The 16,701-nt window shown below is 41.9% G+C and overlaps 1 protein-coding gene across 1 annotated transcript in view; it reads right to left on the bottom strand.

Moving 5' to 3' along the window:
* col27a1a (collagen, type XXVII, alpha 1a) overlaps positions 1-16,701 on the bottom strand; it is a 72,511-nt gene that overhangs the window by 32,889 nt on the left and 22,921 nt on the right. The window contains exons 6-12 of the mRNA XM_031317772.2: positions 15,650-15,703; positions 15,449-15,502; positions 7,617-7,661; positions 4,456-4,509; positions 3,887-3,931; positions 2,666-2,719; positions 1,888-1,932 (exon numbers count right to left, since the gene is read on the bottom strand). Of these exons, the coding sequence (XP_031173632.1) occupies positions 1,888-1,932; positions 2,666-2,719; positions 3,887-3,931; positions 4,456-4,509; positions 7,617-7,661; positions 15,449-15,502; positions 15,650-15,703 (351 nt within the window). The remainder of the gene's footprint in view (positions 1-1,887; positions 1,933-2,665; positions 2,720-3,886; positions 3,932-4,455; positions 4,510-7,616; positions 7,662-15,448; positions 15,503-15,649; positions 15,704-16,701) is intronic.

The following is a 16,701-nucleotide window of genomic DNA, read 5'->3' on the forward strand; positions in this document are numbered from 1 at the left end:
GTAATTGTACAGTGTAACAAAAAGCTCTTTTCTGTTCCTATTAGGTCATTGAATAAAATTTGGGATCCCACCAAAACACCGCATGGGACTGCTTTATGGTTCTAAGAGACTGTGCGCACAGGGGGAAGCACAAGTGCAGCAGAAATCTATGAAGCATGACAGTGACCCAAAGGATGAATCATACAGCTGTCACAGCTGCCGGACAAACTAAGGACAAATGTGGGAAACGTCTCTTTGCCAAGTACAGCACTTTAAAAAAGCCTTTGATGAGAGTCATACAAGCCTGCTTTAACATGATGTGAGAGAACCCTGTTCTTCAGCTTGGAGATCAAATAGTAACACACCGCAGCAGCAATCAGATACCGGGTTGATGTGAAAGAACTGCAACTGATGAGCCTGATAAAGACAACCTTAAAAAAGATAAACAAACTCTAAAAAAGTTAAGTTGAGTGCAGAACTCTTGGCGATGCACTTCGGAAACTTTTTAGGCTCTCCACTGTTTTAGATATATCTATTCCCTCATCACTCTTTGGTAGATTGCAGACTGTGTGTGTGTGTGTGTTTCCTCGACAGAGCAAAAGCACTGTGCATGTATGGCCATTAAATGTCTGGCTGCAGTTTAGTTCTTCTGTTCTTTGTCCTCTGCCAGGGAGGGGAGGGATGATCTCCTAGGGATCATCTTGTAAGTGTCCTAGCTTTCCATTTTCCATGCAGGACCACTGAAATCAAAAGATGATGATTTGTGTCTTTTTCACTTGCGTTTACACGTCAGCTATAAGGGGCTGTAGCACTTAAAGTGGCCTTTTTTCAAAATTATCAAAATTACAGGACTCCCCTGCTAATCTATTCTTTTTAGTGTGAAACTGCATAAACAATGTTATGGATTGTGATACACTGTCATTAATTTGTTTTTGGCCTTGAATAGCAGTCCTGCGGTTGTCATAAAATCATCCAGGATGTGCTTGGAGCAGTATAAGACCAAGATGTGATGACAGCACTTCCATATGAATAGTGAATACTTTAAGTTTTACATGACCTGTGCCAAAACAAAATGGCCTTAACAAGTCTTGTTGCAGAAAAACTGAATAAGCTCACGAGTTTTAGAATGCAGCTCTATTTGAGTGGGGAGAACACACAAACACAAAAAAGTCGGATGCAAATATGCAATCCAAAGCCTCACGCATGGTGAGTCTGCATCCACAGCTACTTCCTAAACATTTATCTAATTACAGAATAAGCTGCAGTTCTCAGAACCTCACACTAAGTGGACACTGGCTTTCGTGTGTTCAGACATTTTGGTCTATAAATGCCTTATTTACTGAAAAGCCAATAAGAAACAGCTGCAGAATGACCTCAGCAGTGAGTTTCGGGGTTACACACTCTTTCTCAGTCTGTCAAACTGACTTTTGAACACTATCTGACACACACAACAGATCCGACGGCTTCCTCCAAATTGCTTGGCTCCATGCTGGGGGGGACCAAAAGCCCTTTATTCCAACAAACGCCTTTTTTCTTGTTGCATCCAAGACCTCGAAATGCGGCTGGTGGGACTCCACATGTATTCAGGCTGCAGCTAACCCTTCCAACCACCATGGAAATATTGTGTTGACACAATGACGTAAATCCAGACCTTATCAATTTTCACATGTGTAGTGTAGGTGTTGGGAGTACTTGCAGCAAAAGCTCTTAATATGACCTAAATAGAAGAATGAAACTTTATTGTGATGCTAATTTAATCATTGCCTCACTTGAACGTCGTTTGATATTTGTCACCATCTCCCCAAAAAAAAAATCACTGATAACAGATGAAACATTCACAGTCAGCCAAGCACAATTCATCACAATTTGAAAAGATTATCTGTAAAGTATGTTGAGACAAAACTTTACCGGCCTACCCATCTTGCCCCTCTTCCCTGGTTCACCGGGAATGCCCTGAAAATTAAAACAAGAGAGAGCAGAGGTGGAACAGAAAACAAAGCAGAAGTGGGAAAGGGTTCAAGGAAGATAGAAAAACAAAGAAGAAAGACAATATGTAAAAACCATATCAAAACCAAAGCATAACACTCTTTAGCATAACTGATTCAAGACCAAAACACACAATCAAAAAGCCAAAGCTGTAAGCTTCTCTAAACTCCTGCTTCAACAGATGTGAGGAAAAGCTGACTGCAGCCTATCCAAAATTTCCCCAGCCTATTATGAGGGATTTAGGGCTCCATCTCATAGATACAGTATATATGTTAAATAAACACCAGTTTCTCCTGGGAGAAGACAAGCAGACACAGTCTGTTGTATGGAGCTAAGGTATGAGTGATCTCGCAAACTGGCTGGCTGGAGAGATCCTGATTACAGCCTGCCCTGCGCTGACGCAACCTCTTGGAGTATGTCATAAGTAGGCTAATTGCTTCATGTTTTAGAGGCTGTACAGAAGGAGCAGGCCTTGATGAGTTCAGGCCGTTCAAAGGCTCTAAAAGGGGGCTTTTATCATATGAGTCATCAACACTCCCACACAGCCTTATACACACTCACTTAAGACAGCTGAATGAAATGGCAAGACAGGCACTCATTCATCTCATAGGACCCATTACCTGGGTTCAGTTGGTCACTGTACATTTTTGCAATTATTGAGTGTGCTTGAGAGAAAAATACACATTTGACAAGAACTCACTCTTTCGCCATCAGGCCCAGGCAGGCCAAAAAGCCCCGGGATTCCAATGAAACCCTGCAGGAGAGGAGAGGAGAGAGGAAGGTGGGAAAAAGAAGAGAGAGGAGGAATATGGGATGTGAGTATTTGGACGCCACAAAAGCAGCAGGAGGAACAGCAACTCCCATTGGCTCTAGGGCTGGGTTTCAGGGGTGGAGGGTCCAGCATGGCTAGGGTGGACTTCCATGAAGAACCAAGCCATGAGGCAAGTGTATATGCCCATGGACTGCATGGTGCTGGCTTCCACGATGTAGTCCAAGGGCACATACCCTCACGCCAGGGATCTCTGAAGATAGCCAGGACATCACACTGAGCTGTCGGTGCAGGGGGAGACACACACAGGAACACAAGCACAAACACCACAACAGTTGAACAGTGGAGGAACAGGTAGATGCTAGTCTCAAGCAAGCACGAGTTGGGTTGGTTTACGGGCACACAATATGGAGTATGCTGCAAAAGAGAGTGCAGAATATTTGGAAAGGTGGTTCAGTGAGAGAGAGAGAGGACTAGAATGCCTCCTTAAGACAGCAGGGCCTCATAGGAGCTTAAACAGGAAATTCCAGCCAGTGGGGGCAGGGGAGGCTTTGGTGCAGCCAAGGGGAGCTGATAAAGAACCTTTATTGGAACGCAACATAAAAATCCCTGTTTGTGTCTGTGAGTGTTTTTTTTTTGTTTGTGTACCTCAAGGGTGTGTGTTTGTATGCAAAAGCTTATCAACAGCCAGTCTTTCAGTAAGTGTCTGTATACAGTAATACACTGTTTACATTACAAGTAAAGGCTTCAAGTTTAGCATACTATTAACAGTGGCACACACTGGTTGAGTGAGTGTGTATGAATGTGTTTATGTGTGCAGAGGTGGATGACACCAAAGTGCGTGCATGCTCTCATACATGCATGCACGTTGGATGTTGTTGCATCTACGTGCACATGCATGTCCTCATGCAACAACAGGTTTACAGCACAAAATACCAACAGTTTGCAACCTTTAATTAAACATCTTTCTACGTGTCTTAACTGAGTCTCCTCTAAATATTGCATATTAAAAAGTGTCAGAAAGCTGTCAGGCTGACTGCCTTCCCTATAAACATGTTCACTGGTCCTGTCAAAGAACAAATGTTAGTAATTTAGACAGATAAAATCAAACTTGAGCGACAAACTTGAAGGGAAGACGATGAGTTAACTTACCCGAACGCCTTTAGGCCCCATTGGTCCTATAGGCCCGGGTAAACCCTGAAAAACAAAGAGAGGACATTTATTTCAGCGGCTCAACACATACTGTGATGTTTTTCTAAAATACACTGTGAATGTGTTTGTCATTGTGCATCATGATGGCATGAAAAAGTGGCAGGCCAAAGACTTACAGTCTATCAAACACATTTAAGATGAATTCTATCCAATTAATTTAGTTACTTTTATTATGTATACAGTTCCTTGTAAATATGCCAGTAAACCCACATACTGTAGAGAGGGTGGACACAATAAGAGGTACAACATAATACATTCCAATATAGTAGCTCTGCAATAAATGTACCCATTCAGCTTTATGGTAATTAATGAGGCTGCAGCTTGTGATAATGTTCTCAAGGATCACTTCATTTATTTTTATTTTTTATATTTCAACGCCTCTATACAGTATTTACCCAGCTATTTTCCTCCAAATCAGCTGTACAACATAACCTAATTCCACTTGGCCATCTGCCCTTACTATGGCCCTGACTACAACTGTACCAGTCACAGCAGAGGATTTACTGCACCTGCCTGCCAGGATAACCTTTGGCACCTGGGCTTCCGACTGGACCTTGCTCTCCCTGCAGAGGAGAGAGAGAGAGAGAGAGAGAGAGAGAGAGAGAGAGAGAGAGAGAGAGAGAGAGAGAGAGATGAAGGTGAGATGGTGATGAAGAGAGGTTGGGTGGGTGATCAAAATGACAGTAAAGCAAACACAGGCAGGCCATTCTGCACAGTAGCAGACAGTTTCCGAGAAGGAGACAGCGCACAGGAGCTACAGTTAAAAGAGCCAACTACTGTATAACAAGGTTATGAATTGAAGGAGTGTTTGCATGTTAAACGTGTGTAGCTATTATCAGCAAAATGAACTCAAAGTATCAAAAGTACTAAATGCCCCTGGGGGGAGGGTCTGGCTAGTCCACACAGCATTCGGGGATGGGAGAAAAATGTGCTCTGGTTTATTGGCATTTCTTTAAACCAATCACAATCGTCTTCGGGGGCGCCGGACACAATGACGGTGCCTTTGTTAAATAGCCTCGGGAAGGAACTTGTTTTAGTGGAACATGTGCTCGTTCAAAAGTTGTTTTAGTCGAGCAACAGAAAACTCAGATTGGACAAATAGTCTAGCTAGCTGTCTGGATTTACCCTGCAGAGATCTAAGGAGCAGTTAACCATAGTCCTCATAAATCGCCCGGAGTTTAGAATGCCAACACAAAGAAAGCGGAAAGTAACGGACATCAAGCCGAAAATGAGGGACATCTCTGGCAAAATTTCCGGCGGCACCTGAACAATCCCGGAATTTATTTTTTATTGTACAATAGTCAAAGTGTTGACAGCTTTGAGACAGAGACAAAACATAACAAATACATAATAATGGGGGTCTTTTTAGTCAAGTAGGGAATGTAAGTCCAACAAAGAAAAGAGTCTTTAAAAGTTTTTTTTTAAATAAATGGGTTTTTCACTGAATCAAAGGATTTGTCAAAACTTAGAAATAGAATAAATCCACTTTCTATAAACACATGACTGTAATCAATCAAATCTAAAACCAGTTTTATGTTACTGTGGATAGATCTTCTACCAGGAAACCCAAATTGAGTTCCATTTATTATGTGGATAGAACCTAGTTTCAGTCTTACATCCAGAAAGCAGTTTATAAGCTGCGTTGAGAAGTGTAATTGGTCTTAGATTGTCTAGTAATCTTTTATCCTTGCCAGGCTTCGGAATTAGAGCTATCAAACAATCCCGGAAATGAAATGTCGTCGATATAAACGATTATTACAGATACATTCAAAGTTGCAATTTACTGCTGTAGTTTGTCAAGGTGATGTTAGTGTTAAGTATTGTTTTTACTGTTGTGTTGTTTTATACTGTTTTTACTGTATTTTAATTTATTATTAACAATGATGATCATGATATTTTGAACATGATATTTTATAAGATGATCGTAGGTTTTGGATATAAAATCTTAATTTGTAATGTAACTAGTAACTATAACTGTTTAATAAATGTAGCAAACACTACAAGATTTGCCTCTGAATTGTAGTGGAGTAGAAATATAAAGCTGCATGAAATGAAAATACTTAAGTATTTTAAACTGGTACTTAAGTACAGTACTTGAGTAAATGTAAATGTACTACCATTCCTATCAAGTATATCTTTTGGGTACCAGGAGTCATGGTTACTGCTAAGAGTTAATGAGATGTGGACTGTGCATACAAGCTAATTAGGAGTGTGGTTTGTGTGTGTGTGTGTGTGTGTGTGTGTGTGCGTGCGTGCGTGACACACTCCGGATGTGCAGCCATGTGCACTGCTTGCCATTCCCTCTCTTGGATAAATATAGTGCATAATGCAGCCAGTTAAAACCAGACAAGATTTTAGCTGAATGAGGTTTGGATCTTTAACTGGCCAGCAGTAGGGCTCTGAGCATGGCCCATGGCGTATTACAGTAACAAAGACGTATCAACACTTTATGCACACCAGCTGGTCTTGCTCTTAATAGCTGGAGAGTCCACACTGCCAAACAGTTGTGCTTATTATTCTATCACTGCTGCTACGGTGATTCGGACTAAGGGCTAGAGCCGTCATCATCATCACCATCAGTAGCAGCTCTGTGGGAAAGAAGGGGGTGTTCGAAGGATGGACAGAGTGACAGGACATGGCGGTGAGAGAGCAAGAGTACTCCTCCAGGATAAGTAGTGCGGGAACTCCCTGAGCAGGTGACGTCACCCGGAGAACAGGGACTTGCTTAAAACCCTGTGACAATGAGGAAAATGTTCCACTCTGCTTTCCATGACTCAGGCCTTTCCTTAATATCAACAGTAGTATGACCCTGACAGCCCGACTGAAAATAGCTCTGGACAAGAGGCTGGATGCTCCATACTTAAAATAGTCCTTTTGGGCTGAACTAAACAGCCAGAGTCATGTCTCCTCCCACTTGTTGCAGTGAATAAAAGAGTTTGTTGATAGAGGATAAAGAGACTATAAGAGAAATGACATGCACACACAAGATTGAGATAGCATCAAGGTAACATGCTGTAGGAGAGGCCGAACGTTGTCCAGAGACAGAAAGTCACACAAAGGAAAACTTTCTCCAAAGCTGCAGTGTTATAGCCGTGAGTGTGTCACTGTTGGCCTAGTTGGCTTGTTCCCGTTTCTCTTCTCTCTATTTTCTCTCTCTTTGGCATCGCTTTCTGATATCCTGGAGAGCACCGCTGCAGCACAGCACTTTGGCCAGATGTCTACCCTCACCAGTACTTCGTAACAGGCTAATCTAATCTGGCTTCACCTCAGGCATGCTTGCTGCGTGCACACAAACACACACATACACACAGATAGAGTGGATGACAACTGAGCTTTTAAAGAATGAGGTGAGACGTGAGAATATAAGGGATTAGTCATTGATAAGGGCCTTGATGGTGGACTCCATACACTCATTGGGGAAAATGCACAAAGTGCAGGTTATGGGGTGTGCATCAGGGATGTTAGATACAGTATATATAAGCAAGAAACAAGGACAAAAACATTACATCATCTTGGCATAAGTTGCAAGATGTGAAAATGTTGAATTTTTTTCCAAATGTGGTTGTTGATTAATGGAAGTGTAAAGAATAGCAGTGACATGGGAGAACAGCATTTACATAGTATTAAAGCCAGGGAAAAAGGTATCGATGAAATAGAGAAAGATACTTACAGGCTCACCAGGGAGTCCAGGTGGACCAGGGTAACCTTTCTGTCCCTAAAGAGACAAACATAAAGAGGCATGGGAAGTTAGTTGAAGCATATAACTATGGACAGGTGAAAGAAAACACAGAAATTCTAAAACAGTACACAGACAAGGAAAAACCTGACAAGCAACAAGCGTAGTTTTGTGCAAAGTAAAATATGCATGTCAACGATAACAGGGCAGACAGACAAGTCCAGTGCCATATGCAAGGAATCAATCTGCCCTTCTGTCAAGGGATCAGACTTTCCATTGGCCGTGTTCATAGAGAAATGGTGCTCGTAAGGCCGTGCCAGGATCATGGCATGTTGAGGATATAAATGCCTTCCTGTTTGAGTCAGATAGCAGGTCCCTCCCTCCGCCTGCAGAGCAGACTACAACACTGAATACAGCCTGACATAGTGCTTTTCTACAGTTCTGCTGACTCCAGCAACGAAAGGACCCCAACAAAGATTGGAGAACAACTAAATCAAAGTTGGGAAGACATTCCTTTCCAGACCACAGTTTGATAGAGTGCGAGAGCAAGATGGAAATAAGAGGAAAGAGGGGGGAAAAAAACAAAACAAAAACAGAAGAGCAAAGAAAGGAAAGACTCCTGTTGTCCCGTTTTCCTAAACCACAGCTCCAGAGTACCAAGCCAAGACTCCCTGAGCAGGGGGAGAGGACACAGCATCCCTGTTCTCATTATGTTACATGATCACTCTCACTGGCTTACAATGTCACACCAGCACTTTAAACTGCCATTGTCAGCATTATACTTCACAATTACTGTAGTACTTAAACAGGTACAGCAACTGTGTCAACAATACATTTGTTGCCAATATTACAGTTCAAATAAAATAACTATTCGTTTTAGATATTTTCATTAAACTAAAATACAATTTTCTCTGCATCTAACACAAATCCAAGCTTTCTGTTGGAGAACCTTTCTGCCTTGCTATCACCTCACATCATCTGTTGCACATCATCAAAAGACCACTAGGAGGAAAAGACTGGGATGAAAATACATGAGTAATACACATTAAACAAATAGAGATGTCACCAGGTGCCGACAGACCACTTCCGTAACACAAGCAGAAAGGTGTGTGTTTTCCATAATTTTGTGAAAGCCCTGTTGGTAAGCAGTGTTGTAGAGAGAACAGACGTTTCGAAGATTTCCATTTGATGTTGGTTAACTGCAAAACACAGTTATAATAACATGTTGATGATTTTGTGTTTGTCTGACTTGCCTCCATGTGTCTGTTGCCACTAGCCTAATTTTCTCCTTTTGGTTGATCTCTGTTTTCCATCTACTTCTCCACTTTTCAGGAGATGTAGTGACCTGATGCCATTCATATGGCATACTACTTCATTTTAGAGCAACATAGCCCAAATAAGGTGATGCAAGAACGTGCTAACATCAGAACTTTCACAGGTTGTCCTTTTTCCTCGACCTTAGTCTAGGTGGTGGTAATGCACCTTAACGCTGGTTGCCACCTGCCATAAATCAGAAAAAAGAAGAAGCGAGCTCACTTGTCAGTCAGTCTGACAGCACAAATAGCAGCAAGTGATATGTGGATGGCAAGGTAGGGAGAAAAATGGTTCCAAAACTGACGGAATGTAAATTGCTCTGATATTCTGCTTAAAAAATGTTTGCTTTTACAAAATGATACTACAACTTAAACGCAAGACAGTTTGCAGCAGGCCTGGCCTCCAATCTTTGGTAGCTAGCAACCCTGAACCCACAGAGTCCCTCCACATAACAAATTCCAATTAAACCCCTGCATGTGTGCACACATACGCATGTCAAAAACAGGACAGGAAGAAAAATACACACACAGATTACCTGTACACCGTCATCTTATTACATGGCTTACTTATAGTACAAACATGTGTAGCGGCCTATGTTCCCAGGCTGTGCTGTGAGGTCCACGAGCCCCACGCACACACACACACACACATACACACACACACACACACACACACACACACACACACACACACACACACACACACACACACACACACACACACACACACACACAGGGCATTAAGCATTGCCTCCCAACCCCAGCCAAACCATCTCAGATCCTTATCTCACTTATTATGAGCTTGCTTATGAGAGCAGCTATTCCCACCGGTCCACCTGTGTTTACAGTGCCACTTGCTTAATGAGCATGTGTGTTCAATCAGATAAACCCACCAGAATGCTTTTCATAGCACCCTGTAACACAACACCCCCCCTCCCCCCCTCAATCCTACCCCACTAAGCCAAGGACTGCCCCAGGAACGTTAAGCGCATTTTGAGAACTTAAATAAAAGACATTGTGTCTGCAAAATACATGTCATTCTTCTGACTCGTTACTAGCCACTCTGTACACACTACTAACTTTGTGGGTGTTCAAATGAGCCCAAGCCTCGTGTCTGTTTACAACTGTATTTACTATATGTGTCCACTGTCTGCCTCCACTGGACAGCGCACTGGTAGCAGAAATATACCCCTCATCTCATTCATCTCTGCTTTCATCTTTCCGCCTCTCTCTCTCCCTGCCTGATGATTGCTCAGGGAAATCATCTAGCTGCATACATTTACAGCAGAACATAAACCCTGCATGCGGATGTCTGGCGGGCACATACGTAACAAACAACTGCATAAACCCAACAATTTGGTTGAAATCTTCCCAGCGGAAAAACATCCCTCATCTCATCCCCGTCTGAACCGCAATTTCAGCAGCATGTTGTGCTTGCATGCAGTATCACTATTAAACTACTAGCATGGTGGAAGATGGAGCAATGATTTGTTGAAGTTCTTGTGAAACATGCAAAGAAAATGATGGTTGATTTGAATTCTCCCATAATTACAAAGATGATGAGCATGTGGATTTGTTAGTTTGAACAGTGGGCAGAAGCTAAATGGAGAGAGTTTGGTTTGGAACAGGTCTTGGGGAGCTTCAGACAGATTAATGTCGTACAATAAATGAGGAAAACGAGGGTGATTAATACACTGTCTAGCCCCTGAAGGGAAATTACAGAAGATAATACTACTTTGTATTTGTAGGATGTTCTTGTTAGTACAACTATGGTTTGGACTTAGTTTGAAAAGAAAATGATCTGTATAACATCTTATCTAGTCAGCAAAAGCAATTGTGAGGATGAAATCGTAGTACATTTACACACAAATGTTTCACTGTGTCATAAAACGCAATGAAAATACAAAGAGGTCTATGCACAGTATCACCCATCATTGACCCTAAAATCCTCACACATGTATGTATAGCACATATGTGAGAAGCACATGTAGGCATTTTTTTTATAAACAAATCCCAAATATAATGTGTCTCAAGACAGTCATATTTTCCCAGAATAGAAACTTACTCAACATGAGTGTTTATGGATTAGTTGACTGACTTTTGTAACTGCATATTGACTATCTAACTGACTTTTTGGGACAACACTATTACTCTTAAGTAGTCTTAATAACTGCCTGCAACTCTGACCTAATACATTTTTTTCAGATAAACAGCTGTCATTGCTCTGTCCAAGGTTTACAAATACACCTACCAGCACCCCTAATGCTCATTTATTTAAAGGTGCAGTAGGTAAGACTTTCTGTCAAATCCATCGCTCCCTGTTCAGATGCACCAATCAGGGCCAGGGGGGGTGTCTAACTGTGTGTCAATCACTGTTCATGCACACGCATTCATTCTCCCTTGTGGGGGGAGGGGCTTAGGAGACTGTTTTGGGCTTTAACAGAAAAGGGGGAGGGACTGAGAAGTTGTCGATGCTAAGTCCTGGATCTTCGCAAACAGAAATGTAAAAATGTCAATTTTTGACTTTACTGGGCTTTACCTGCTTTTTCTTTGCGAACAGCCAGGTGCAGTAACTTCTTTATGCTAAGCTATGCTAACAGCATCCTGACTAGCTCTATTCTTAAACAAGAGTAATTTCATCTTCTCATCTTACTCTTGGCGATAAGCATATTATCCAAAATGTCAAACTATTCCTGTAATCAACATCCACCAAAGTATATAGACATATTACGATTAGGTACCCACTGATAATAGCGGACCCTAAAAACTCTAGGGGTACTGAGTAATATAGTAATATATTAACAAATACCAACACAAACAGTACCAGCACTTCATTTTAAATATGTGAAAGCAAACTCTAAGAATGTGTATTTAAAATTCTGCAAAGCTAAGTCACAATGCTACTGTACAATATGTCTTGGCTTTAAGGGGGAAAAAGCCGTCATAGTGTGAAAGACAGATGTAGAAAAGGCAGACAAACAGTGAGAAGACACAGACCAACTAGCTGTGGGAATAGACAAAGAGGAAAGAAGGATGGAGGCAGTAAGGTAAGACGTGTGGCTTGTAATGTGGCCTTGTAGTTGAGGTTTGGCCCTGTGTGTGTGTTCCCTCTCCCTGACCCTGCCTACCATACTGAAAAGCCATTCAGAGTGAACTTGGTAGAACAAATGTTGTACAGAGCAGAACATGCTTGGCTTGTCTGGCGGTGTAAAATCACACTCTCCTATCTCACGTTCAAAGCGCTACTGCTTTCTCCATTAACGTTTTCCATGGAAAACCAGCAGTTCCAGAATTCCCGGATGAAGAGTCAACCTAAGGCTGATAAAAAGCCTGTGTGTGTGTGTGTGTGCGTGAGTGTGTATGTGTGTGTGTGCGTGTGTGAGAGAGACATACAAGGTGGAAGGGAAAATATGGAGCAGAACAGAGGAAAAGCTGCTGTTGTCCCGTTTTCCGAAACCACAGCTTCAGAGTACCAAGCCAAGCGAGTGAAACGAACAGCTCGAGAGGTATGAAGAGGAACAAAAAGCACATGGGTGTTTAATTGCAAAAAAAGTCATTGCTTTTCAATATTGTATTAACCTTGCAGCAAGCCTCAGTGGAGAGACCTGCACCAGGACAGGACACGCCTGGGACTTTCCACCTGAGCGGACCCAAAACGAACAGAACAAAACAAAGCAAAGCCTGTTTCTAGACAGTCTGCACTACCACAGAACAGTTTGGACATTGACTCACGTCTCTGTCATAGTGGTGCAATGTGTAGGCATGTAGGATCAAGATTCATTAACATCAACAGTGTGTGAAGCACAGCTGAGACCTGTGAGTTATTGTACATTGTTTCGCACAAATGGGTTAACTAGCCACTCAGTGTTTGTGTTCGGAAAGGAAGCAGACTCCTTGCGGCTAATTTAACAAGTTTCCTTTACAGTCATCATGTCTGTGGGCCAGTGACCAATACCTGAGGCATGCTATGATGATGCCAGAGTGTTTTGATGAAGATGCCATGGCAACAACTTCCCATAGTGACGATGTGCCGTTCTAATATACTCTGAAGTGGCAGCTATAATGTACACTTGGGCTTCATAAAAGACAAGTTACAGAGCATTTGCACTGCTCATCTAAGTGTAAACAGGTAGGGAGTAGGCTATGCACTTTCAGTTTCTGTCCGTGTCAGGTAATCTTACCTTTATGTCAGACAATAATTTGTGGCTTGTCTCAGCTGGATGTTTTACACTCTCATCTGCAGCTCTGATTCACATGCCACTGTCTAACTTTCTGATAGGCCGTCAAATCACTGCTAAGACTAATTTAGCTTGAAAGAAATCTGCGAATGTTTTCCACCAGCTTTACATTTTCCATTCTGACTGAGAAAGAGAAAGACAGAGACATACAACTGGACACAGAGACACACAGAGAAAAGCAGACTCCTAACTAAAGCCATATGCTAAACTTGAGGCAGCCATCCAAGTAGAGTCCGATACTGTTACAGAGCACTGTGGCTCTGGGAAGTCAGTGAATACATGCAGAGGCACTTTACACCTCTGCACCTCTGAAATACATACAATCTACCTGCTATATTTAATAACTCAACTAATTATTCTACTTTGTTTGAAATGTGTGCATCAGTGGGCTCAATTCTATTTGATACAGCATGTGACTGAAAGCAGCCTATGATCTTCTTCTTCCACCATGAGACGTGTGTTTACATCGGATTGTTAAGAATAAGTGAAACAGATTATTTTACTTCAGACCTGAGGAGCACAGAAGACTCACTAAGCATCAAGACAGTTGTGGTGATTGTGTCTTGTATTGCAGTGGATCCCAGACTAAGCCCACAGCCCTGTCTGATGAACTCAAGAACCCATTTTTCATGTTCAAAATCATGCGTGTGTGTGTGTGTGTGTGTGTGTGTGTGTGTGTGTGTGTGTGTGTGTGTGTGTGTGTGTGTGTGTGTGTGCGTGCGTGCGTGCGTGTGTGTGTGTGTGATTTTAATCTGGAAGTTATTAAACACAATTATTTACAGCATGATTGCTATTTTTAAAAATAAATAGTTTAGGTCGGTTTGGTCAATTAGTAATTTTTTTCAACTGTTTAATACTATACTATACTATCAACGCTTTATCCAATACATTTAACACAAGCTATTTCAACTACTTATCTCTTGCTGTAGCTAACTATTTGGACTGCTTATCCATTACTTTTAGCTAACTATTTAAACTGTTTGTTAATTTTAGCTAACTATTCCAACCATTAGCTTACTGTTAAAACCTGCTTACTTACAATCTAACTAGCTGGTATTTATGTCTGTTTTTTTTTCCACATTTAATTAACAGAGCTACTCTACCATTTTTCCACTTACCCCCTGGTAGTCTCGCTTTGCCAGACCCTCCTCCAAAGTGCGCTGAAGGAGGGTCTGGCTACTTCACGTAGCATTCGGGGATGGGAGGAAAATGTGCTCTGGTTTAATGGCATTTCTTTAGCTCCACACAGAGCCGCTGCAAAATAGTTGTGCGAGAGAAAACTCAGATTGGACAAATAAACTAGCTAGCTGTTTCAATTTACCCTGCAGAGATCTGAGGAGCAGTCAAAAATAGCCCTTATTAATCCACCGAATTTAAAATTCCAACACAAAGAAAACTGAAGGAAACGGAAAATACATGCATCCGGCGGAATTTCCTGCGGCACCGGAGCAATCCTGGAAGTGTAACGTCAAGGATATAGACTAACCCCCTGGTAACTGCAGAAGTACCGCTTGGGGTATATTTACCCCTTGTTGGGCATCACTGCTTTATTGTATCTAATTGATGTCTGTTTTACATGCACAAACACTGACAAACACGCAGGAATGCATGCACACAATCGTGAACTTAGAGACATACACAACTCAAACTTTCCCATTGGACTCATTCTTGTTCCACTCCTGTCTACCAGAAGCTCTGTCACACTTATTCTTCCCTACACTCATGAATCACTCAAGTTGTGACTTCAGTAACATCTAAGACACTGGGGATTTTGTGTTTGAGCGCACGAGTGCATGATCCCCATCCTTGTATCCCTGATGACAACCCCCCCTTCATCCCTCTTGACATCCTTCCTGCCAGCATTAAAAACCCTCTGTGCTGAATCCAGCCAACACAGATGGAAAAATGGTGAGCACAGCACAAAGAGAAAGAGAGAATTAAGGAGGAGGAAACAAGGAGAGATCTTTACAAAGAAGAGTGGGTTTACACAAACACATACACACACACACACACACACACACACACACACACACACACACACACACACACACACACACACACACACACACACACACCAAAAACAAAAGGGTGATGAAATGGTGACAATGACCAATGCAAACTTTATTTCTTTCCCAAACTTAACAAGGGCCTACCTATTCAAAGTTTGCAGATGTTCCCATTTTACTCACAACATCAAGTGGTAAATGGGAGCTCCTATGGCAAGCATTGGAAAGAATTTGGTGCAAGGGTATTTAGGTGTATTGTTCGGTCTTACCTTCCGACCTTCCTGGCCAGTCAGTCCAACTGGGCCAAGAATCCCTGAGTCTCCCTAGAACAAAAAGCGAGAATGTCAAAAGGCACTAATGCAGCAATGAGTGGTTGCACAAATAGCATCATCATAAATGTGCTAGAAGCTTGCCAAGCAGTACGTTGTTACAAATTAATGTAGTGTGTAAGAAAAGGGGGGACGCAATACCTTCTCTCCTTTTGGTGCTGGCCCAGGTGACATGCCAGGATCTCCTTTTCTCCCCTGATGAAAAGAAAAACACAAAGGGGGACTTTGTATGGGTGAAAAACCCAAATGTACCTTAGTCTCTGAAAGTATCTGACTAACAATCATATTAATAGATAGATTCATGGCCAACACATTTCCTTTGGACAAAGGGTTAAGCTTACAAAAGCTTGGCTCTAGAAATCCCATACTAGATAATAGGTGAATAACAACAAATGATGAAAAAAACGGATTTAGTTATTCACATTACAGATGCTTTTCTTAGGCGCAGTGCATTATGTGGGTTCAGTGCCCCTCCAGTCACACACAGCAAGCTTCATTGTCAGCAAGTAACAATAATGGGGCTTCAGCACATCAAAGCTATGGATCGGAAATTAGACTGAGTGCTGAGTGCATGGACTCCTGCTATTTACAACTTTGTTTCATTTCAACGATGAAAGAGAAAAGATCGCAGTGCACCTCCAGACATCAAACGCTTCAGACTCATTCCCTCAACACTACTGCCAGGTAGAAGAAGTCTGCTCTGCACCACTCCGCCGAGAATTTACTCTTCATTCACTGAGGCACGGTTTCAAATACTTGCTCCACTTTTTTCCATTATCACTTCATTAGTGTTCCTTGAGTGCTCTTGGATCTGACGTGTTTGTTTGACTAACATTTTTACTATCTACCCTTTTTTATCATTATTATTTACCAGGGACTTTTCTATGATTACATGATATGCATCTCAAAGGAATAGTTCAACCTTTTGAAATACTTACACAATCTAATACAAAGTCCACTTACTGAGCGCCTATAAAGCTCACAAATTACTTTGTTGGCCCAAGTGTGATGACTTCCTCCAGGCTCACTGCTCCCAGCTAAGCAATAGTCTGGCACATACAACCACAAACTTAGTTGTTTTTTTTTTGTATGGATTTAATAAACAGATATAATGTGTTAATTAGTGAGGTTTAGAGGCGCTGGTAAGTGAATTGTGTTACTTTTGGAAGGAGCCAGGCTAGCTGTTTATGCTG

The sequence above is a fragment of the Sander lucioperca genome, chromosome 14 (assembly GCF_008315115.2).
Source record: "Sander lucioperca isolate FBNREF2018 chromosome 14, SLUC_FBN_1.2, whole genome shotgun sequence".
Lineage (NCBI taxonomy): Eukaryota > Metazoa > Chordata > Actinopteri > Perciformes > Percidae > Sander > Sander lucioperca.